At 30.6% G+C, this 24,202-nt stretch overlaps 2 protein-coding genes across 2 annotated transcripts in view; one reads left to right on the forward strand and one right to left on the reverse strand.

The window, feature by feature from the left end:
- The first annotated feature begins 931 nt into the window (after window positions 1-931).
- On the forward strand, window positions 932-3,283 carry l(2)k09848 (WD repeat domain 74 lethal (2) k09848). The gene is made up of 8 exons (XM_033346744.2): window positions 932-1,090; window positions 1,276-1,423; window positions 1,508-1,603; window positions 1,672-1,975; window positions 2,067-2,164; window positions 2,256-2,457; window positions 2,562-2,834; window positions 2,930-3,283. Exons 1-8 carry the CDS (start codon window positions 1,033-1,035, stop codon window positions 3,014-3,016), a joined length of 1,266 nt encoding a protein of 421 aa, XP_033202635.2. The 5' UTR covers window positions 932-1,032; the 3' UTR covers window positions 3,017-3,283.
- The window catches only part of SNF4Agamma (SNF4/AMP-activated protein kinase gamma subunit), a 133,757-nt gene continuing 112,799 nt past the window's right edge, over window positions 3,245-24,202 (reverse strand). The window contains exons 10-16 of the mRNA XM_033346735.2: window positions 7,826-7,963; window positions 7,354-7,506; window positions 7,096-7,274; window positions 6,810-7,013; window positions 6,581-6,727; window positions 6,315-6,408; window positions 3,245-6,212 (exon numbers count right to left, since the gene is read on the reverse strand). Of these exons, the coding sequence (XP_033202626.1) occupies window positions 5,932-6,212; window positions 6,315-6,408; window positions 6,581-6,727; window positions 6,810-7,013; window positions 7,096-7,274; window positions 7,354-7,506; window positions 7,826-7,963 (1,196 nt within the window). The 3' untranslated portion in view covers window positions 3,245-5,931. The remainder of the gene's footprint in view (window positions 6,213-6,314; window positions 6,409-6,580; window positions 6,728-6,809; window positions 7,014-7,095; window positions 7,275-7,353; window positions 7,507-7,825; window positions 7,964-24,202) is intronic.

Raw genomic sequence — 24,202 nt, forward strand, 5'->3', positions numbered from 1 at the left:
CAAATACGATTGTAATTAAACTTGGAAAAAAGAATTTTGCAACAGGCCAAATTTACATCATTCTCAGTCCCGTAAAAAGTTTGAACTGCTTAAGCATACTTGGTTTAGCATCAAGCATAATTTTTAATAAACCGTATAAAAGCTCTTGCAGAAATACAAAACTTACGAGGACTTCAGTCGTAAAGAAATAGTTGAGGTCTACTTCCTACGACCAATGTATAGAGAAGCGACCGAAATATGCTTGAAAAGAGAAATTAATAATAAAAACAAACGAGTCAAATCAGCTTTGAGCGACAAGCCTATATGCAAAAACGGACAAAGTACGCTTTCAGAAATAATTTTGTAAAAGAACCGCCGCAATTTTATCGCTTCTAGTAATGTCTCCAGTTTGTGGAGAAACGATCAGACATAATGAAATGAAATCAGTGAATGATAATAGGTCATTTGCGATAACAATAGTTAAAAATGGAGAAATATAAAAAGATTTGTAAACGGGACCAATCGGTGAATTAGCCCTACAAGATGTAAAAGTTTCATTCTAATAGGTTAATCCAGTAAGGAGCAATCGAAAAACATGCATAAAAATTAGGTCTTTGCAGTAGACAGTAGTTGACAATAAACAAATGTAAAAAATTCTTTAACGGAATCAACGGAAGAACATGAAGTATACGATGCGTTCAGAATCATCTCTCTTGATCAAATTGTTTCGAAGAAATCGGGGAACGTACATAAAAAGAAAGAAAAACAATATTTTCATCGAGTTGAGATACTTTCGCTCTTTTTTGAAGTCAGTATAAAAATAAATTCTCAACGTGAGAATTGATTGTAATTTTAATAAATAAATAAAAAAAAAAAGTATAAAAATAAGACTTGCGCTTTCGCATTCACGACCAATCATCAATGCGTATCCATATACCACGGAGCCCGCTCCCAGGAAACGGCTCTTTGTAGTTATTATTCGAAGTTTATACATATTCGTTTGTTCGTTCTTGCTATCGAATTTTATTATTTATAAAATTACTTTTAGTCAAAATGAGTAGAAAAGATAATTATGATATTTATGTTGGTGGTAAATCTGGAATTTTCAAAGGTAATTGTAAATACTTAATTCTAACATTATGTCTACTTTAATCTGAAAAATCGGATGTTTTACAATAGGTTAGGAGAATACATTAACCTAAAAAGATCGTTTTTATTTTATGTACGAAATATTGTGTTAATAATAATGGCAGCTAAACGAAATATATAAAATTCAATTGTGCATTTTATCGACAGGTGTAAGAGTAGATAAAAAACAATGTACATCACAAAATATACAGAATTTGGCTTCCATAACTAATAACGATGAGGTTACGACAATGTCTTGGGGTGATGATGAGGAAAGAGAAATTCTAATTGCGTGTGGTGTAAAAGACATTAGGAGGTCATGTATAATAAGTCATTTATCGATTATACTGAAATTTCATTTATTATTTATACAAATATCATAACTTCTTTTATTTTACAGTATAAAAGTTTATGATACCGATTGTTCAACATTTACATGTTCCTTCTTTTGCAATATTGGAGCAGGAAAAATTACTGGCATATCTCGATATAATGAGTAAGTAACTTTTAGAAATATCAAATAGTATTGCGGTGTATAATTTTAATATGAGATTTTATTTACAGAGCAATTTTGTCTGCTGTACAATCAGGAGAAATAAAACTCTGGCGATTTCAAGAAGATGGATTTTTGATGAACGCTGGTAAAAATTTAGATAAAATGCGTCATTCGAGAATAAATAAACAAATAATAGCTACTGGAGGTCAAGAACATGCATTAAAATTATTTGATATAGAAAAACAAACACAAATATTTATAGAGAAAAATGTACCTCCTGATTGGTTACAGTTAAGGGTTCCTATCTGGATTTCTGATATAGATTTTCTTCCTGGTACAGAAGAAATTGTTACAACTAGTAAATACGGATATGTAAGATCTTAATTGATATATGTATGATTCTAATATGTAGTTGTTACATTATGTAAACATTTTTTCATTATACAAAAATGAAACTTTTAAGGTGCGTTTATATGATCCAAAATCACAAAGAAGACCTGTTATAAATGTTGAAGTAAAAAATGAAGCATTAACAACTTTAACTGTGGTGCCACAAAAAAGGTATGTGTATATAACATACATAACAAAATGTAATGTATATTTTTTAATGGATATCATACATAAATATGAAAAATTGATTATCTAATTGTAGGCAGATTATAGTTGGTTCTGGCAAAGGTATAATGAATCTCATAGACTTAAGAAAACCAGCTAAAGTATTAAATACATATAAAGGATCAGTTGGAGCTGTAACAGGAATAGCTTGTAGTAAAATTGAACCTTACATTATTAGTGTTGGTTTAGATAGATTTTTGCAAATACATCATATGAATACAAAAGAATTATTAAGAAAGGTAAAAATAATTCAGTATTGGGAAATTTTATATTAAAGAATAGTATTTATCAAGTATTTAATTTAATCAAGTTGCTATTTATTATATATTGTCCTATATTGCAGGTATATTTAACGTCAAAAATATCATGTATGTTGTTACGTTCAGAGTTTTCATTTGCTATGAATAAAGAAGTTAACGAAGAAAATACACAACAGTGTAAGAATAAAACCACTAAGAATTTTCAAGGAAAACAGCAAACTATGCAAAGCAATTCAGATTCTGATTCAGAATATGATATGTTATTTGAGAAAATGCCAGTAATTAGTAACAAAGAAGATAGATCAATGGAAAGAAAGCAAAGGAAAACAAATCCTTCAAGATTAAATAATGAAATTGTAAGTGATTTGTTATATTTCTTTTCTTTTCTAATTGATTTACAAACTTCAATTAATGAAGATAAATGATATTCTTTTTATTTTTTAATATGCAGATTTCCCGTAAACATGAACTAAGGAAAGATGAACTGTCAAAAAGACAGCATAAGAAGATAAAGAAGTCAAATTCGTTAATAGAATAAGTAAGATAATAGTAATCACGAATTATCAGCATCTAATATTAATTATTAGTATTGTTCACAAGTAATAATGAAAATCTTTTTATATTTTCATATGTTTGATATATGTCATATCTTATAAAATTTTAAAAAATTTGTATTAGATAGAGAATATTAAAGATGTTAATACATATGTATAGTATAATGTAAAGATAGGGTAAAGGCACATAGAAATCATTACAAACAATGAAATAAAATGTCTCAGTTACGATGTATTTTGTCACTCAGCAATTCGTTTTTTTTTTTTTCATTTGTACCTTACATGTACAAGGGACATGAATAATACGCTAATAGCTTTTGCCCTGGATATACAGTACTGCGACGCGACTAAGTGTACTGTCTAATTATTCGATTAATTCTTTTTATTGTACAATTTATTCTTAATACCTTGTTTATAGTGTTTTGGTTCATGAATGCAGCATATACCGACTTCAATGGTTTCTCACACAACAGTAACAATGTTTCCTGTTAATGTTACATTAACTTGTGCTTTCAGCTACAACATGTAATAATATTGAAATCGGATGCGCTGCAGAATGTAGGCTACTGTAGATTTCTTTACGTCTAAAAACTAGAAAAACAGTGAACGTGACAACTTGTAAAGTTGAAACGTATTTTGTACTAAAAGGAAATAATATTCGCAGCTATAGCACACTAAATCTTATTCGGCTACAATCATTTCAGCTGTACAAAAATCATTGTCCCCTCGCTACGCCTCTTGATAATTAATACTAACGTAAATTTGCTTTATCCTGACTGTGCTCTCATCTGAAATGGAATATTTATTCTTATCCTTGTAAATGTACCTAGGAATAAACTCACTAAATTACAGGCACTGTCCCCTTCAAGATTCAAATAGGTAGTTTTCATCTATATTTCTGTAGACGAAATGGAGCTTTGTGCCAAAAAGGAAAATATATTCCCCGGCACAGAGGCCACTTATATACAGATTTCCACATAAATGTAACACATGCAGATATCCTGCATAATTTATAATTCCACCTCTTCTTACATGCAGTAAGCGTAGAATGAAGTCTGTTTCAGGCTGAAACAGTGTTTTTTTAATAAAACATTTTTACAGGAATGCTTTCTGCCACTCATTTTATAATTTGTTATTTAAACAATATACAATATTGAGTAGAGCTTCTATTTTATATAATTCTCAAATACAGTTCAATATCGGTGCTTGTTTAATCTTTGTATGATACTATTAATTTTATAAATATTTACGAGAACCAATTTTCGCAGTTTTCGAAATAATTTCTTTTAACTAATCATCACTTACATGTAAAAAATAACAACATAAAATACAATTATAAAATGTTTCATTTACTGTATTTCTTTTCGAATGCCACTTGTTTCTTTGTCAGTGATTAATAACGTATTGAATTTAGTGAGAAATCGTAAAAATTTTAACATGTTCTCTTTTCAAAAGGAAAATTTGTGAACATATTAGTTAATTTATAAAAATCTCTTGCATATAAAGCAAACACAAACATAGAAATATTTAAAAGAAGCGCTACAAAGTAAAATTATATGTATGTATATACACACAAGTCTAAAAAGACTTAATATGTTCGTAATTAAATAGTTTCATAAATAACTTGAACGAAGTGCTGCAAGTATTTTTATACATTAATTAAAATACCCGTGACAACGCATATTAGTTGTGGAATTGTTCTTATTTTTCACATTTTGTAGGCCTTTCAGTACTTAATAATGTATATTCATCTCATAAATGTTATTTCTTAAAAAACGTACATGAAATAATAACATATAAATTTAACAAGTATTGCTTTCCTGTTGTGAAACATTTCGTGAAGCTTATGTAGAAGTTAGATAATACAATTAATTTCGAACATTTTATCTACTACCTATGTATTTTATTGTTTGTTATTCATTATCTGCACACTACTTCCATTTTATCGTTATATCAGAGTTAACGCAAGATCAAAAGCACCATGTTTTTCTCTTTTTTTTTCGTTTTTTAAAAATATCACATGCTGTGCAATCGTTTAAAAGAAAATCGTTTATTATGCATATCAGTTTCTAATATTCAGACATCCAACGTGACAGTTCATGGATAAGAAGCTTTTTTATAGATAAACATACAGGATATATGTACATGTTTAGACGTTTGCTTAACACTGTATTTCGTTCCTGTCAGGAGAAAGCATGGAAGGCCTCTGTAAAAACGAGGTCCATATTTATTAATTATGGAGCACTCTTTGACATACGACTATTCTGTTTTATGTCTTCTGCACATTTTTCTATACTATATGAGTAAAGTAAATTACTTCATAATCTTTGATTTGAAATAAAATACAAGGATACCAGTATTAGGAGCGTAGTAACATCATAAATCTAAAGGATGCAAGAAACTACTATTTGTTTCCTCGAAAATTCTACTGAAACATTCCCAGTGTACGATTGAAGAAAGGGTGTACAGAATATCATACCCTGAGTAGATAATGGCGTAGCAATCGTTCCTGGCAAGAAGCTCGAACGTTTACGCTGAGTAGCATTTGTACCATAAAAAATTAAGTTTAATTATTTTATACAGTATAGAGCATTGCATTATCGTTTTGTCGCGTCCAGTGAAATTCATTTCATCATTTTCACGCGATTATATTTCAACACGATTACATTATTTTAGATAACAGTTAGTTTTGTGACGTAAATTGATTGAACAAGCGAAGAACAATTTTTCGCATATTTTTCCTAAGTTCTTAAGCATTGTACACGCAAGCATTAAGAACAAACGAAAAACAAGCTTAGTCGTACACTGCTTGATGTCGTTATCTTATAACGGTTTGACGTTATAGTCAAACAATTGATTCACAATTTCATGCTTAATGGCATGTTAAGATAATATTGGCTCAATCTCCTCCTGATACGGCTACTTCTCGCCATGCAGATTCTTGAGACTGATTTACTAAAGTTGACTGAGGTTCAGAAATATCTGATGCTGCAGGACTCAGCGGTGGACTAGGTGTTGCGGGTGCTTCTTCGGATTGGTTTACTTCAGCTGTATCTTGTTCAGCTTCTACTTCACCATCAGGAATGGAAGCCTCCGATTGCACAGAACTCGGAGCCTTTGACGTAGAATCCTGTGCTCTTAACGATACAGAACTATCTTTGTTGCTACTGCCATCTTCACCTAAGCATTGATATTTGTTTGTTATTAATACCTTTTAATCTTAATAATATTACTGCTGTGTATTTTGTCTCGAAAAAAATGTAAATTAAGATATATTCTTACCACAAGGCCTAAGAACGAGGTAGAAGAGTAAGTCAGATAGAGAAATTATACCGATTACTTTATCATCATCATCAACCACTACTAACCTATGAACCTAAAAAAGTTTTACATGACTTATTTATATATATTCACAGTCATATAAAATAGTACATTATACTACAAAATTAAATAATTATAAGCTCTGTTCTATTTAAAATGTACTGCAATGAACAATCAATAATCATTTCTAACATATTCTTTTAATATGAAAAATATGAAGATTATACCTCTGCTCTAACAATTCTCTCCATAATAGTAAATAGGGTTTCATCTAATTTACAACTTTGAACTCCTTCAAACCATTCATTACGATGCTCATTTGCTTCTCTTAATGAAATATCTAAATTATTATATGTTTTTTCTGCAGCTAAGTTCTGTGAAAATACAAAAATAACGTATTAGGTAATATTATTAAAAATAAAAGTATAGTATTTGAGACTTATAAAATTCACTTACAATAACATCAAACTTTGAATAAATATTAACCAACTTTCCTTCAGTGTCAATAATTGGTAATGCAGAAACTCTCCTTTCAACAAATTTCTTTAAAGCTAAAATTATGCTAGTTTCTTCTGTTGCTGTTTCTATGTTCTCAAAGGTACCTATCCTTAGATCCCTCAATGTTTTACTGGTGAAAGATGGTTTTGGTAGCTCGTGTATCTGTTAATGAATTATTCAAATAAGATATATATGCCGATAAGTAGTTCCTCTGATTTTACAATTCTTCTTGTTTCATACTTACATAAAGAAACAGGAACCTAAGGATTCGTTTGTGTGTCAAAATATAGAGAACATTTCCAGTATCTGGATCTATCACAGGCAAACGATGAATTCTATTTTGAATTAGAGTTTTAATGGCCTCGTATAAAGATGCATCTGGGCCAATGCTCACTAATGGATGCACTTGATCTTTCAAGACTTCTAAAATGATAAAATTTCAAATATTTATATCTTTGAACATATATAATCTATACAACATCTATCGATAAAAAATATTTACTTCTCCATGTATCTAATTCATGTTCTTCTAATTCATCCATTGTTACAGATGGGCTGGTATAGTACATCTGTAAGATTTTTATAAAGTCTGTTATAGTTAGCATTCCAACAAATTCTTGTCTTGAACTGTCCCATAGTGGTGCAGCTCTCACACCTGTATATAAAGTTATTTATGTAATATACGATAAAATAAATAATTTTATCAGTAATAAATACAAAAATATAAAAAATAATTTGTTAAATATTTACAAATGTATTAAATCATACTGCATGCAGTAAATGTAAATGTTTCCCATGACAAAAAATTGATTTTGTGCAATGAAATGAAATAATGATCATTAAAATGCTATACAAATATATATATATAATATATAAATATAAATATAATATATATATATAATATATATATATATAATAATATATATATATATAATATATATATATAAATATAAATATATAATTTTGCAACTTACCATTGTAGACGAGAGCAAAGAAGGCCTTCTTGACGAGGAGATGCGTATCAAAAACAACTAATTTAGCGCTGGTTGGTATTAGATCATAACACTTGTGAAATTTGAAGAACTTTACGAAAATCTGTGATTCGTCCTCCTCTGAAAGTCCAAATAGTTCACAGTAGAGTAACGCTTTTTGGTTACGACGTAGCATCTTTATTTTTTCATGCGATGTCACAATGTTCTTACAATTTACACAATATTTTTCGAATTACTTTCAAGCCTTATCAGCCGGAACGAATTATTATAACATTTAATCTACATAACAAAGAAGTTGACACTTGACACTTTCACATACTCAAATAGTTTAATCTTGATAAAATGATACTTTTCATACTTGCGAGTACGACCTATATTATAGATATAACTGTTATGGCTATGACCACGACCGTGATTCCGTGGTTGTGACTATATTATGATAGGTTATGGTAACAGAATTCGGCGCCGAATCAAAAGTCTTGGCGCTACCTTTGAATATATATAACAAATATGAAATACAGTTATGTCAAAATAACAAACATACGAGAGAATCGCTTATTAGAAATGTGTACTGAGTATCATGAAAATTTTTTGTTTAAATTTTTACAAGTTTTTATAAGTAGTATACTTTTAATTAATATGACAAAATCTGCGTGATGCCATTATCAGTTAAACAGTGTTGCTTGTTAATTACTTCACAATGCATAAAAATTAGTTTAAGTTTAAATGATATTAACCTTAATTTTGTAGAGCTTATCATATAAAAAACAAACAGAATGTAAATACAAGAATATTGTTTTGCATATATAACTCAAAATATCATAATATTTTGAATCAACTAATTTTGTTCTGATACAATTTTTTCATTGATAGAAGTATATAACATAAGATATTTAAGAATTCGAAATAAATGAAACATTCTGTATATCAGTGTACTACTTATTTGTTGTTACATTACGTAATATACGCAGTTGCTTCTAATAACAAGGAAGTAAGGTATAACGTTAGCAACACGTAGCCTAGAATTCCATTACTCAGAGCTAGAGTATATACATATGTATGCTGTTTCGCTGTAAAGTTTCCATGCATTATGACGATTATTAACTGTTTTCGTATGTATGATATTTATTTCGTAATAAACGAAATGAGAAAAGAGAGGGTAATGAATGAGGGAAATAATAGAAATAATTTTGCTTCAGATATTAAAAATTTTATGACGCGAATAAATGAATGTATGTCATATCAATTCAGACGTTACATGTATCTAATTATGGTTTCATAAAAAAGTATGAAATATAAAATATAAATTAATTTCTTTTTTCATTTTATGCAATATTATATTGTATTTTAAGATAATTTCTCTTATCTCTCTTTGAATAATATCACTATTAATGTAGTAAAACAATATTTTCATAATAATATTGAAAAAATATATGAACATACTCTCGTCGTTATCATTTTTTATATTGATATATTAATATTATAACAAGTTTTTCTGAAGTATTCAATTTCTGATCAAAATACAACAATTTTATATAAAAAGAGATACTTTTATGTAACCAGTGTTTAAATGATAATATACAAAAGACGTACATGTGTACTTTTACATAGCCTAAATGTGTTAATAATGTTTTCTCGAACAATCCCATTATTAAAGTATTAATAGTAGTGAAATAAGAAGTAGTAATGTACTAAGAACTTTACTTTAACTTTAAGATAATAACACACTCGAGATATTGCTATGTTAACTAACTTTTGAAAAAGAAAGACACTTTGCTATTAAACCGTTGAAAAGAACAGTACATAGATATATCAGATAACAATTATCAAGATTATAAAAAATAATAGACATACCAATAAAAAGTCTATGAAATTTTTCCAACAAACGCGATATGAGTTGACGTGAGATTTGAAAATAAAATGTATTGAAATTCAAATGAAAATTTGAAAACTAAAGATAAAAATAAACGTAACGTCTTAAACGTAATAAGTACGAATCAATGAAGTACAGATTGAACAACATGTTTTAATATCGGGAACAGAATATGAAACGAAACACTTACCATTTTTATCATTTTGTTCACCCTTGAAAAGCAAGCAACAGCTTTTTCGAGGACGTGCAAAATCACAATGAATAACAGGAGGGAGAGAGAGAGAGAGAGAGAGAGAGAGAGAGAAAGAGAGAGAAACAGAAAAGAAGAAAAAGAGAAAAAGGGGCGAAAAGCGAGGAAAGTTCTCGAGGACGCAAATATACAAGATCTAAGAGAACATAGCAGCAGCATGGAAGAGAAAAAGAGTAAAAATACTATGAGACGGGGAAAAAAACAATCACGAAACTGGGAGAACTGTAACAACAGTGTCAATAGGATGAAGTGCCGTTGAATAACAGCTTGTGATAGAATAAAATGGATCTGTGGGTGTCATATGAAGTGAACAAAATTCCAGTTAAATTCCCGCCATTCAGATTATATGTATCCTTCATGAATCTGATCACCTTTTTTCCTTAACACAATAACTTTCTTCCACCTTAAAGGTAATTAGAAGTGCATAAATGAATAATAAATTAAAGTCGTCTTCCTGTACACTGTTCACTAATACGTTATAATAATTATTTTGCTACAAGTTAAATGAAATTCAACTAATTCTCTTTAATCAAAAGTATTCAGATACTTATAGAAATCTTTGATTGACACTGTATATTACAGGTTTAGAATGACTATTCATGTCGTATACTAATTTTTTACTAAATACATTTGCAGTACATATTTTCTGACTTCTATATACCTACATACAATATATTCGTAAAAAATTCTTATATGTATTCATGTACATATTTCGTGAGTCACTGTATGTTACGTGACATATATGGTTGAATAAAAAACTCGTTTCCTCGATTAATTGCAAATTACAGAAAAATCAAGGCCGTAGCACCGACATTCACCGTACACATATAAACCATATACATGTATATATGATAAATATGTAATACTAATTTTGAGAATTAACACTTTTAATTCACTGTGTATTAACACTAACTTTGAATCACACGAGAGATTCTTTCACAAGTAACATAGACTTTCCAAGTATTTATAAACATACGTATTATACAAAACATACAAAACATTCATTAAAATATATTTTCTACATCACTATAGCAGAGATCATTTTTTTTAAGCTATTCCATTACATTTCACATTATTTGTTTGTCCTTCCGTTTTCGTTCAATTTTACTACGCGTATAAAACGGATAAACGATTACGAATCGATTGGTTGATAATAGAATTGCATGGGAAAATAAAGATTCTATTTGCTGATTGTGAGGTCAACTGCAAGTATACCAACGACTCGTAAAACGTGTAATAAATTGAATATGGAATATCGAGTAAAAATCATCATACATAAAAATAAATTCTTCGTTAAACGAATTCTCTGTAAAGGGAACATGCATCTATCTATCGTTAAAGAGATCGCGTTGTAAATTCAAATCATTATTTTGTACCAGAGACTAAAGTACAAGTACACTAACGAAAACAATGATAAGTGCGAGGAACTGTGTGATGAACTGAATGAACTGAACGCGTAAAAATTGACGAAACCTTGGCCAAACGGATGTTTCTCTGCTCGGATAACAATAGGTGAAACTATCTTTTGATAAGGTGATTGTATAGTAGATTTAAGAATTTAGATTTTGATTAAATGTGAATTATAAATATACTGACGAAGGCTCGCTTACTATGCTGGAATAAATTGTACGCGTGCTGGTTAGAGAAACGTTCACTACACGGGCTTTCTGTACAAAGATCATGAAGCTACTGACTGGCGAAGACTGTGCAGTACAGTTAACCTGTCGTTCGTCGTCATCGTGTTTTAAATATACTGATGAAGAGAGTGATGGTGAATCGGCTGGGAAACGCGTCAGTATAGTTAACAAAAAACAGTTTCTCAAAATGAGTATTCGATTATGACGTCACGAAACTCTCAAAGCCATCGTTAAATCATCTTTTGATCTGATATTGGGTTGGCAACTAAGTGATTGCGGATTTTGTCATTAAGTGGTATTGATAAAATCCGCAATCACTTAGTTGCCAACCCAATATTTCTACTTCTGCAAAAAATCATAAAGATATACGAAAATTGTTTTGTGTTTAACAATTTGCAGATTTCCCTAATAATCACGAACAAAATATGCAAAATGTATTTGCATTAAAAATTGTTCACATTCTCAAACAAATTTTTAAAATTTAAATAGATTAAACTTAAAAGAAATTTTAAATATTATCCGAAACTGTAAATATACATGTGTAACTATGTACATATTTTCACTATATACCAATTTAGAAACGCTAATAACTACAATGTCCTTAACATGTTTAATGCTCGGAATAGGTAGGTACCTGTTCATGCTTTGCAACGCGACGCGACGTGCAACGGTCTGAACGCATCACATGCGTCACATGCGTTACATCGATTTTCCTGTTTTTCGTTTTGCACGGTCAAATAGAAGGAATAAAAGTCAGAATGATAACTACGTCGTGGTTATTACGCCAATTCTCCAGTCAGGAAATTGCCGTAATTTGAAAATACTCTTGACGTTAAAATGATTTGTATGAAATCTGTGAATTAGAATGACATTTTACCCTCCAGTAGTCGCTACAAGTTACAGTCTGTCGACAATTCCAGTTGCAGAGTTGAATCTTATACTATTGAATTCTGCATTCTGTGCTTCAATATTTTCTCGTTAGCGGTGCCTATCTCTCTTTCTAGATACAATTATTGAAAATTTGATTTCTCTAATGTATAGTTTATCAAAGCGTGATGTTTTAACAGCGTGGTGAAAAAAACTTCCCAATTATTAAATTTGGAGGCACTAAAATTGATTTGTCTTGATTAATTTCCAATTTCATGTTCATACGAGTTTCTAATTAACAGTTGACCCGGATAACAGATTAAACGAAAAATTCACATAAAATGGTCTCATCCATCGGGTATTGTACGGTTTCAAATTACGAGAAACGTCAGTAACAATTCTATCAACGATAACGTTCACTCATAACGATATAAACTCCTATTGGAAACGACACTCGGAACTCGAAATATCAAGCGTCGGATAGCGAAATACCTTTTTTGAGAATCCAAGCGAGCTCATCCTCGAGCGGTGGATTCTCCACTTCAAACTCCTTGATGAGATCTTTCGAGTAAACAGGATCACCGTCTTCACTCCACCAGGCACCCGTGACCTTCCTCAACGTGGCACCGACTCCCTTAGCATTCGAGTAATAATGCAGGGCCAGCATTATTTTCCATCGTCACTTTCCGTGACCGGACTTTTGCCCCTGATATTGATTCTGTCCGCGGTGACATCGCCTCGAAAATTTCTATCGTACTACCGATTCACTATCTACTCGAACCACAACTTGTTCGAGATTTCATCATCGAAACGCCTATCTTGGCGATTTAAATCAATGACCAAGCCCTTTTTCTTATTGAAATAATTTTCATTAATTATATCTATATTTGTTCTAATGCATACATTTAGTTTTTCTTTCCTCTTTCCTTTTCAGGAAATTTTATTCCATGTTTAGACGTTTGATTGCGACGTTACTATGACTAGTAAAAAGTGCGAGAATTAAATTAATCATTGTATGATGTATATGTATCTGTATATTATTGAAACGGGATTTCATAATTCCAAATCATTCTGTCAATAGTTGCTAAATTTGAACGAAACTGGTTCAAAATTTTCGATATTTAATCAGTAAATTCATTCTACGGAACCAACTAAACACAGAACTCAAGTTCTCTATGTATTGTATTTGTATTTGGTTTCTCCATGTACATTGACTAGGAAGTTAGACCGACTTTTGAGTTGTCAGATGAATTCTTCGTCTGATTATAATATCCACGATGCTAATGAGGATAAAAGGAAAATATTATTTTCGGTAATCTATAATGTCGTAACAAGAAGGAAGTGGCGATACACACACACATACACAAAAGAGAGAATGTTTTACGAGGCTCAAATTGAATTCCACCGAGTTTTTCGATTATGATTAATTATACGGATTTGCTTTACACAATAGACCTTTCCCCAATTTTGCTCGGGGATTATTGCAGAAGAGAGATAATATCATACTATATTTTCATAAAAGCTTTTTTACAGCTTTTTCAGTCTACAATTATATCTAAAAAATGAAATGTGAACTATACATTTACTAAGATTTGTAATTTTAAAAATTATAAGGAGGGAAACAAATGTAATAAAATTCGAATATCGACAGTTGTAGAATAATAAAAAAGATCAAATAACAATTGGCAATGATGCAAAAATAAATCAGTAGTTATCTATCGATAACATAAAAGTATGTAGGCATTATAATTTAGATATTAATGAAAATTAACGACAATTATAGATATTAATCTATAATAGTAATTCCTATAATTATCTCCAAGTTCTAAAATTAGATAAAATAAAATTTCCTGGATTGAAGCATGTTTAGTATTTTTCCAAAAGGCTACAAGATAGCCTTGTTTTTTTACTTATACTGCGATTTTTAGCACTACATAATATGTTATCCTTTGCTTGGAAAGCTGAAATATTGAATCTATGATAAAGAATAATGCAAAAAATTCAATTGATTAAATAACAGAAAAACATTTACTTGATTTAAAGTTTAGGCAAAGAGGCAAAGTTATTAAAAAAAAAAAAAAACGTTATAAAGAAATCGATATTTCGGCTGAAAGAATTACAGCAATTTTTCAAATGAATCTTCGATACCGAATTGAAATTAAAGTGAAATTAAAAACTATTAAATGTTAATCGCGAGATGAAATTTCAATTCTGTTCGTTAAAATTTAGGATGTTTTTGCTGGTGGCGAAAAATTCATCGAGGATGCAAATAAATTGATCTGGCTTCTGATAAAACCGAGGATCGAAATAGAGTTTATTTGGTCCATGACACTTGAGCTGTCGGACGAATCATGGCAAAAAGTAACTTGGCGAACTTCGAATTTGATGCGCAAACCTTTTACATTGTAATTTATGATCCAATTATTTGGTTGAATAATGTTTCGAAGATTTATAGATATTTCTATAAGTATCCAACTTTATTGTTAGGATAACAAATACTTTTTTTATAAATGATAACTTCCTCCTCGAGTCTACCAGTCAACTGAAACATGTGGATTTTTACTGGCACCCAAGAAATGCTACATTTTTACTATAATATTCTAATATCTTATTGCGATATTATTAATTGGAAAAATAAAAGTTTTGAGGGATAATTTAAGCTATATTTAATAATAAAAAATAAAAAAATAGAAAATATATTTCATTTGTAGTTGAAAATAATAGAAATATTTAATATGTTGGAATAGTTTGGGAGGCGAAGCAATTTGTCTGCAAATTTTCGAGGATGCGTTCATTTAAGAAGGACGATTATTTATAGTCTAGGATCAACTGTATACCTCCGCGATCGATATATCTATGCGTAGAGTAAACGGTATTTGAAGAAAGTGAATACAATCCAGCGAAGCGAATTTCTTATTTACGATAAGTTGCTAAAATAAGATCAAAATATTATTGTATATGGAGGATCTATGATCTATGGATCATTACCCTTAACGTAAAAATTCGCCGAAAATACTGAGTTTAACGAGAAGAAATTTTCCAAAAATTCCAGTAGGAGCCCTTGACAAAAACACACGAATATAATATCGAAATGTTGCAAATGCATAACTTATAAATAGGAACATTTTCATTGCCAATCGGTCGGATATGTGACGGATAATTGACAGTTGGATCTCAGTCAAATGTAAGGTGGTCATTCTAATCACAATATCTCACCAATAGATCTATCTCAATACCTCTCACGGCAATTATTATCACTCGTGTTTCTCATATACATATAAACATTTAACATGTACCTAACCAACTTAAATATCTTGCTAAAAGAGTCTTGATAATCATATAACGATTGCAATTTTTCACAAATAAAGTTGTCCGAAACAATTCCATGTTGTAATAAAATCTTAAAAAGATTATATTTATATTACAATTTAGAAAATACTAAAATATTACACCACCAGACAGCTTCCTCCTACTTTTTCAAAAAGAAAATTATCCATAATAATCCCATGTTATTATAACATTTAGAAAGTATTATGTTTATATTTAAATTTAGAAAATATAAAAATTATACCCCCCCCCCTCCAAGAAATTTTATCTTTTATCTTTCCACAAAGGAGTGTCACAGTAAATAACGTTATCCACATTATGACCAAATTTAGAAAACATCATATTTAGATATAAATGTAGAAAATAATATATCAAATGATTTCCTCTTATTTTTCCAAAATGAAACGATAATCTGAGATTAAATCGTAAGTATAACGATTATGAAAAGGAATAAGTGCAAGAGACTATTCGCAGTTGGAAGAGTTTCTAGTTTTCTAGGCTCTCGAGGATCGTCTTAATGAACCAAAGTTTCACCTGACAACTCTATATCCGCAATAGGGTTACTCTCGATACCAATAATCATCACTCTTTGACCGACGACGCGTCGCAAAGTTCCTCGATTCCGTCGCTGGCGAACCGAATAACCGTCTCCGACTACTTCGTGTCTTCCTTCTATTGCCGACCACCACCTCATCGACGATGCTCGTCATCGTCATGGACGATCGTGCCAAGAATAACTCCACACGAAAGCTGATGTTCATGCCAAGAAAAAATTCAGTCGAGATTCCTCTATCTCACATTTTGAATTTCCCTATTTCCCTATTTTCCTATTTCCTATTTTCCTACTCGGCTTTATTCCTGTATCTTTAATTATAAAACACGTATAATAAATGATGTGTTAGATAGATAGATAGGTCGATAGCTTTGCGATCTGTTGCTTTTCTTTGTCGTCAAAGTAAAATAGTATTGTTTAGATTGGATCATTGGATGAAATTGGATCGAAGCAATAGTTGAGTTAGAGAGTAGTAGATAGGCTAGCTACCTGATCGATAGCAATACTCGAGATGCTCGAGTAAATCTGGCGATCTACCAGCAAGGGGCTCGGCTTGTAAATTCCTCTTCTTACGATGTTACTCGCATATGACGATCGCTTTCAAGGTAAAAACTGCTTGTTTACTATATTACGATATATTCGCTTTCTCCCTGTTGGTTTATTTCAAGATATTTTAATTCCATGGCTGTTTTCCTTTCTATTTTTCGTATTTTTATCTTGTTCAGGCATGGAGTTGTATTAAAGACCCAGGTGTTTCGCTGACAGTAAGTTTCATTATTCCTATGTGGATTTATTGACAGAGAAAATGTTTATTTTCATTTTCTCGAATAGTTAGCCTATCTAAATAAGAATTTTCTTCCTTAGTGAGGGATGTAAATTATAAGTTAACTTGCATATTCACGTGTTTGTTGATTATTACTGTTGAGCTTGGTTTAAGTTTAAATAATGTAAGAGGGAAGTTATCTCCTTGAATCATATAAAATACAGAAGCTCTGAAGAAGCTATGTAAAAAATAGATAACTAGCCAAAAGTGAGTTTAAAATAAAATAAGAGGAAGGATTACTGATTACTTCATGACCTAAAATTTGACTCGAATAAATTTTTTTACTATAAATTAGAACGTTCCAAAAATAATGAAACGCTAATCGAACATACTTTAATCGGAACATCATATGCTGCTAGAATTATCGATTGCCTCGGTTTAGCAACAAATACAGTCACGTGCATAGTGACGGTTAATCGATAATAACCATTATCATGATTATTATTACACAGTACTATACGAGATCCGGCTTCAACGAAATGCTCGAAAGGAATGATTCAATGCAGTCATTTGTACTCTACAGATAATTGCCCCTTGAGGAACATGTTGCAATAATGATTAAAACGAGTAGCATTTATTCAAAATAAGCATTTAATATTGCGCCTGCTTTTGAGAATTGTAACAGGTAAAACTCCTTACTTCTTACGCCTTTGTTTTACGTGCCTGTTTTACGTAACAAAAGTTTATTTGCAAAAAAATAGACAAAATATGACTCGACAATTATATGGTGCACCTTTTATAGAATAAAATAAAAGATATACAACTGCGGAAAAAATCTTTCATCTAGAACAGGGTTATCATTGATTAAATGTAGAAATAGCAAATGAATCTGTACACGCAATAAAAAGACATTCTTTTTAGGCGGATAAGCCGTGTAAGTACAGGTCAATGAGTTTTAGAGACTTGAACTGTCAAAAATATTTTTCAAGTTTCTGAAAGGAATTTTCGTTAATAAGAGGTTATTTTCGTTTAAAAGATACGTATCCTGTATTTGCATTTTATTTTCAGCTGAGTAAGTAAATACCAATCAATTTTCGCGAATAAGAAGATCCTTATAGCTTGTTTCCAAGAGTTTTCGGTATTTCTGACGTTTATAATTTTTATTAATATTTATTAATCAACTGTCATATTTTTTAACAGAATTTTCTAACACTTAATAATAAAATGTTTTAGAGTCTTCCATATTTTTCTTTGCAACTGAACAATACAACTATCAATTTGCCAAAACGATAGATTTTAGTACTTTTGCTTTTGCAATTATCAAAAACTATACACAATATGTGATTTTGGCACAATACAATAGGACCTCATATATAACGCGATCAGAAAATAGCCACCGTACTCTCATATAGCCCAATTGCAAAATTGCTTGAAAACATTCTTATATGTATGTATATTATGATAGTATATTTGAAAGGAGCAAAAGCATATTATTGCCTTGTCTTCGACGTACAAAATAAAGTATCTCTACATTTTATTTAAAATCATGATTCAAATCATTATAATATATATATTATATATTTTTTTTCCATTGTATCACTTTATTTATAATTATTTATACGCAGAATATTTATTGTAGTGGTCAAGTTGGTAGTTGTAGTATTAAATATTCTATCAAATTAAAGATGCTGATACGTATATTGCATTAACCTAGACATCCTATATACATACTTATTGTTAGTACCTATATGTAAATTTAAAAACTGACATTTGAGTTGAAATTAGATTAAAATGCTGATAAATATTAAAAGACAAAAGATTAAAGGTAGCATTGTATTTTACATCACGAAAAGTTGGATTTCATCGGTGGTATAAAATCGTAATAGCATGAATTATCATTCAGCCCCATCCGAACATAATGAAAGTGGTTATAGACATAGTCAAATTTGAACAGCAGTAGTAGATTTTCCAATGACTTCAACCCAAATATCCACCTATGTATTTATGTATACATACATATATCGTTGAATTATAAATAAACATTCTCTTAGAGACCACCGTTGTAGAAAATCGCGTTTGAGCATTAAACCTGTTTGAAGGAACTGCACGTATATATACCGCCAAGTAATACAACATTTCTTCATACAGCTTCCTAACAAACAAACGATCCTTTGTTTTGCAACGAAGCTTCGTCTTCGTCTAACTTTTTATTCCAGGCTATATATGTATTTCCGTTCTTTTCATATTTCATACGAGGCTTGCCGATCGAGTACATGTGCATTATTGTTCAGAAACTTTAATCGCTTGTAGCAGGAAAGTGATTTACAGGGTGTTTCAAAAGTACAATACCATTAAACATGAACTGGTAGAAGATGGTAAAAAAAATATGGTACATTGTTTAATCAACAATTTTTCGTTTGAGGCTTTGTTTTCGAGAAAATCGACTTTGAATTTTCGCTCGGTACGCGTGCACTTTATCACGTCTCGTTATAACGGATCTCACTGTAGATCGTTGTCTCAATGGAAAAATTAAAGAGAAGAAAAAAAAATTAAAAAAATTTTTATTCTATATTTTCGACTTCTTTTTTCGCGTAGAATCACTCCCTTTCCGCTTATACCACCAGTTACCAACCACCCTATATATGTATACCCGTATATTGTATATGTATGTAGGTGTATACCTTTGGTATTAAAGATACTCAAATTTATTATTGCTATGTGATTTAATAGATAATTTCAAATAATTAAATGATTCTATAAAAGATAGTAAGTGCTGCTTGCAATTATTAATGCATGTAAATTCTTTTTAGTAATTTTCTTATTTTCAATATGAAATTCACTTCATTTAGACATTCATCATAATCGAAATACCTTGTACAATACACAAACCATCGTAAGCTTTCATCGACTGTAATCGATCAAAACAATGAAACCCTGTTTCTCTAAATGTTATGCAACAATGTGTACCTATAGAAGCAGAAACAACGTATCGAAAACACAGCAACGAAGTAGTACAAAAATTCTATTAACTCGCCTTGTCGAGTTTCCGTATTATCGAACGTATACCACCCCATGACCTAGACCCAAATACAAATGTGCGAATGCGTCATAGAATGCAATCTCGCCGACCTTGCACCGGTCAGAGCTTATCTTCTCCCTTGGTCGGTTCTGCCCTGCTTTCATCCATCCCCCTTATTGTTAGCCGAGGATTTTTCTACTCCCATTTTATAGTTCGATAAAGTACTATCTCTACTATTTTCTTTCTAACCCCTTGTTTTACTCGCCACTTCGTCTACCATTCTACGAGATGTATCATGAAATCTGAACTTGCTATAAATGAACCATACGTGAAACACGAAACTTGTAGTACCAAGCTATAAATATCTAGTATTTTCAACAATCACAAGAGACGCGATAACGTGAGTAGCGTGCACTTTTATCATTTTTTAATACGTTAAACTCCCCAAAACCACAACCTCTATCTATCCTTGTATATGTATATGTATATGTTTTCCATTTCCCTCATCTATACGTGAAATATAAGACTATCGCTACCTACAAATCTCGGTAAACAATGAAAACCTAATGTCTACTTTTTTTTATGAAAGTATACCACGTATTTCTTCATTTTTACACCATACAAAATTTGCTAAACTTCACATTCGAAAATCACACTCCGTTTATCGCATCCATCTATAGGTGCATTCTTTCCCTGTCCCTGTTTTTCTCTCTGCTATTTACCTTCTTTCTTTCATTTTCTTTTTTCCTTCGAAAATTCGTGTGTCTATGTTCCCTTTTCTCTCACTTGTCTATGCTACTATCAGTTTCGCGTATTCAAGAATCAACCCTTTCTATCCGTCACATCTCTTGGAATTTCCGTATCTTCTGTCTTTGTTTAACGTACACGCGAGCGAGCTGGACTCCCGGGAATTCATCGATCGGCTCCATCCACCCACGACAGACAGTGAAATGGAGGGGAGAAGAGGAATACCGAAGGACTCAGTATCACAATTTCAAGGAGCAACCAATATAGATCGTCGAGTACACAGGATAAGCTTCCTGGTTTAATTTAAAGTTGTTTTTGGTCGATTCGACCTGGGATATTCGTATCGCAAATATCACCCCCTAAATCCGTACGTTACTGAGTAATTTATCGATTACACTCGCACGTACACGATGGTTGTAAGTACTCATACGGTGTTTCAACATGATGAACAAAAAATTTTCGTTGTTTGGAGTAATATCGAATTTCTTGAGTAGAAAGTGTTGTAATGCATACGTATATAGAAATATTTTTCAAGCATAATAATTAACTTCTTAAGAAGAAGACCAGAGAAGATGAGTTAACCAATTAATTAATCGAATTTTCCTATATAATTTCTTTATAGGCCTTAAAAACCAGTTACATAGCTTATATTTGCAAGGACTAAAATTGTTCTAACCAAAATTAACTAGTCTTTCTTCTCCTTGAATGTTAATTAGCAAAATGATCCGGTTAATAGGTTAACATATTTAAGGTTACGATTTTGTTAGATAATGAATGAAATAACAGTTCTGATTAGAAAGGGAAGAAGATAATAAAAATTCCGGAAACATCTAACAAAATTGAATGGAATACTTCAAAAAGGAATAAGAAATTGAGGACTGTATTTGTAATTTTTGTACATAATCGAATGATATTCGATCGATATCGATGATATTTCTTTCTTTCGATTCAACTCGAAGAACTAGATATTCCTGAAGAAGCGAAACACTATTTCTGTACACGATTAAATCAAATTTACGAAGAAGGAAAATAATGTTTATGAAACAGGTTCAAGTGTATTTTTTCTTCATTTTTAGTTTCTAGCTTTGGAGATCCCTCTTTCTAGTTAGGACGCAATTCACAATAAGACGCATTTATAGAAAACAGCACAACATCATCTGAATCAGAAAAAGCGAGGTAACTGCTCTTTATCGACCAAATTATGAAGATAAATGAACAAGATTTTCATAGTGGGTTGAGCAGCGTGTCTGCAACATTTTCATAGTGATAACTCGAAAATCGCGTTTTTTCGAGTTGTGTAACATTCATTGCGTTATCATGTCAGTCGCATTAACCGGTTAACCGAATTACTTGTTAATTAAAAACTTGTATAATTATACAATTAAAAATTAAAAAAGACAACAAAATCCACGATTTATCATTCTTTATCAAGGAAACCAAATTAATTTGATAAAAAAAAATTAGTATAATACTAACATCAAATTCCAATTAAAAAAAATAAAACGAATTAACGTATTAAACGTATAAACGAATTAAAGGTAAGTCAACCTCAATCCTTGCAAATATGAATTTGGTATAATTTATTTCTAACAAAAATGGTACGACTTATTAAAAAATAGGAGGTAGGTATGTAAATAAAAAAATGTATGGACAATTTTTGGAACATTCTAGAGCTTTCGTGAGTTTATAGGATATATTATATTTTCTACTCGGAAACCCAGCCTGAACAAACTAAATTTCTGTGCACTGCACGGCATGAAACAGCCAGTACATAACTATGTAAAATTGTACATACAGGTATAGGTATATGTTTACAGTTTCCTGTTGAATTTCGTTCGCTATGTTTACTCGTTCCTAGTCGGACAATTTTTATTTTTGTCAAGTTAGTGAGTTTTTAACTCGGTTCTCGTTTCTTTCTCTTTGCGATATTGTGTACTTTGAATTTTCTTTTAAGAAAAAAGGTAATTGCGACGAATGTTTCTTTTTCATAGAATCAAACACGAGATGGGACGAAAAGTAAGCAAGCATGAACAGTAATTCGAAGCAGGTACTTTGGATGTGAATGCAAATGAAAATTGACAAGTTTTATGCATTTAATCAACGTCACATTGATTACTACGTATATTTCTTTAAATAAGTGTCATTTCCTTTATTTTAATAATTTTGTACTTTATTCTCAGTTTGATTTGATTTAATTTAATTTAATTTAACGTAATGTAATTTAATTCAACACTAAACATATTAAAGAAATGAATTCGAATAAATTATCTCATATAGAACATCCTTGCTAATACGTTCAATCCAGTTCTATCCAATCCATGAATTCTAATTCTGTCTGCAAGTCTAAATTCTACTTCTACGAATCAATATCAATGTGACAGTATCCACGTTTATCAGGATACTACCAAATCTTTTTACACCTTTTCTTTGTTTAGTACCAGTAGAATTGCTATTTTACCCATTTTGCGTCTAATAAGTTCCTTCTTAATTTCTAGGCATTCGTCTTTCTCGAAATATAATTTGAAAGATGGAAGTTAGATAGAAAATTGTCTTACTTATTAAATATTATAAAAAGTGTTCTATAATACTTTAGATATTTTATGTATCCTTGCACGTAAAAATCTAGTTATAAAGTCCTATATTTATAAACACTTACAATTGCAATAATTGTATTTTATTTTATTGTGAAATATTAAATGTAGCAAAATTTACCTCATGCAAATACTATGACCCAAACCGAAGCATATTTAGAAACGTAATAAATTACAAATCGTGCTATTAAAAATATTATTTATATATTTTATATTACTAAAAGTTAAAAACATCGTCAATATCTTGTTAAAATTACTAAAAAATAAAGATAATATAAAAATATCGTATTTTATTTATTATTCAATGTACGGATAATAAAAAAATTTCATTAGAATTCTACGAGATTTAATAATTCATTCAAATCCATCCTGCGCATCTTATTTACGAACTACCGCTTATTTATAAATATGTTACCTGCTCCATCGATTTACCAGCTTTCCCCTCTTTTCCTTCGAAAGCTTTCACGAAAGTATTGTATCACCTGACTCGGTTGTGGGACCAGTAAAATGAGATGGATTGTAATAATACTAATGTGTACAGAGAAAAGAAGATTCGAAAAAAGGGCAAAAATACTTTTAATTTATTAGCATTAGGATATCATCAGAAGGAGTTTGTGTTAGCAAACAGTTAAACAAGAAGTTACAAGAAAAGCTAAATCAATGTATGGTATAACATACCTACATTCGAGTATATATAATCAGTGTATGTATTATACACTTCATTTAATAAAA

This window comes from Bombus vancouverensis, chromosome 2 (genome assembly GCF_051014615.1).
Source record: "Bombus vancouverensis nearcticus chromosome 2, iyBomVanc1_principal, whole genome shotgun sequence".
Classification (NCBI taxonomy): Eukaryota; Metazoa; Arthropoda; class Insecta; order Hymenoptera; family Apidae; genus Bombus; species Bombus vancouverensis.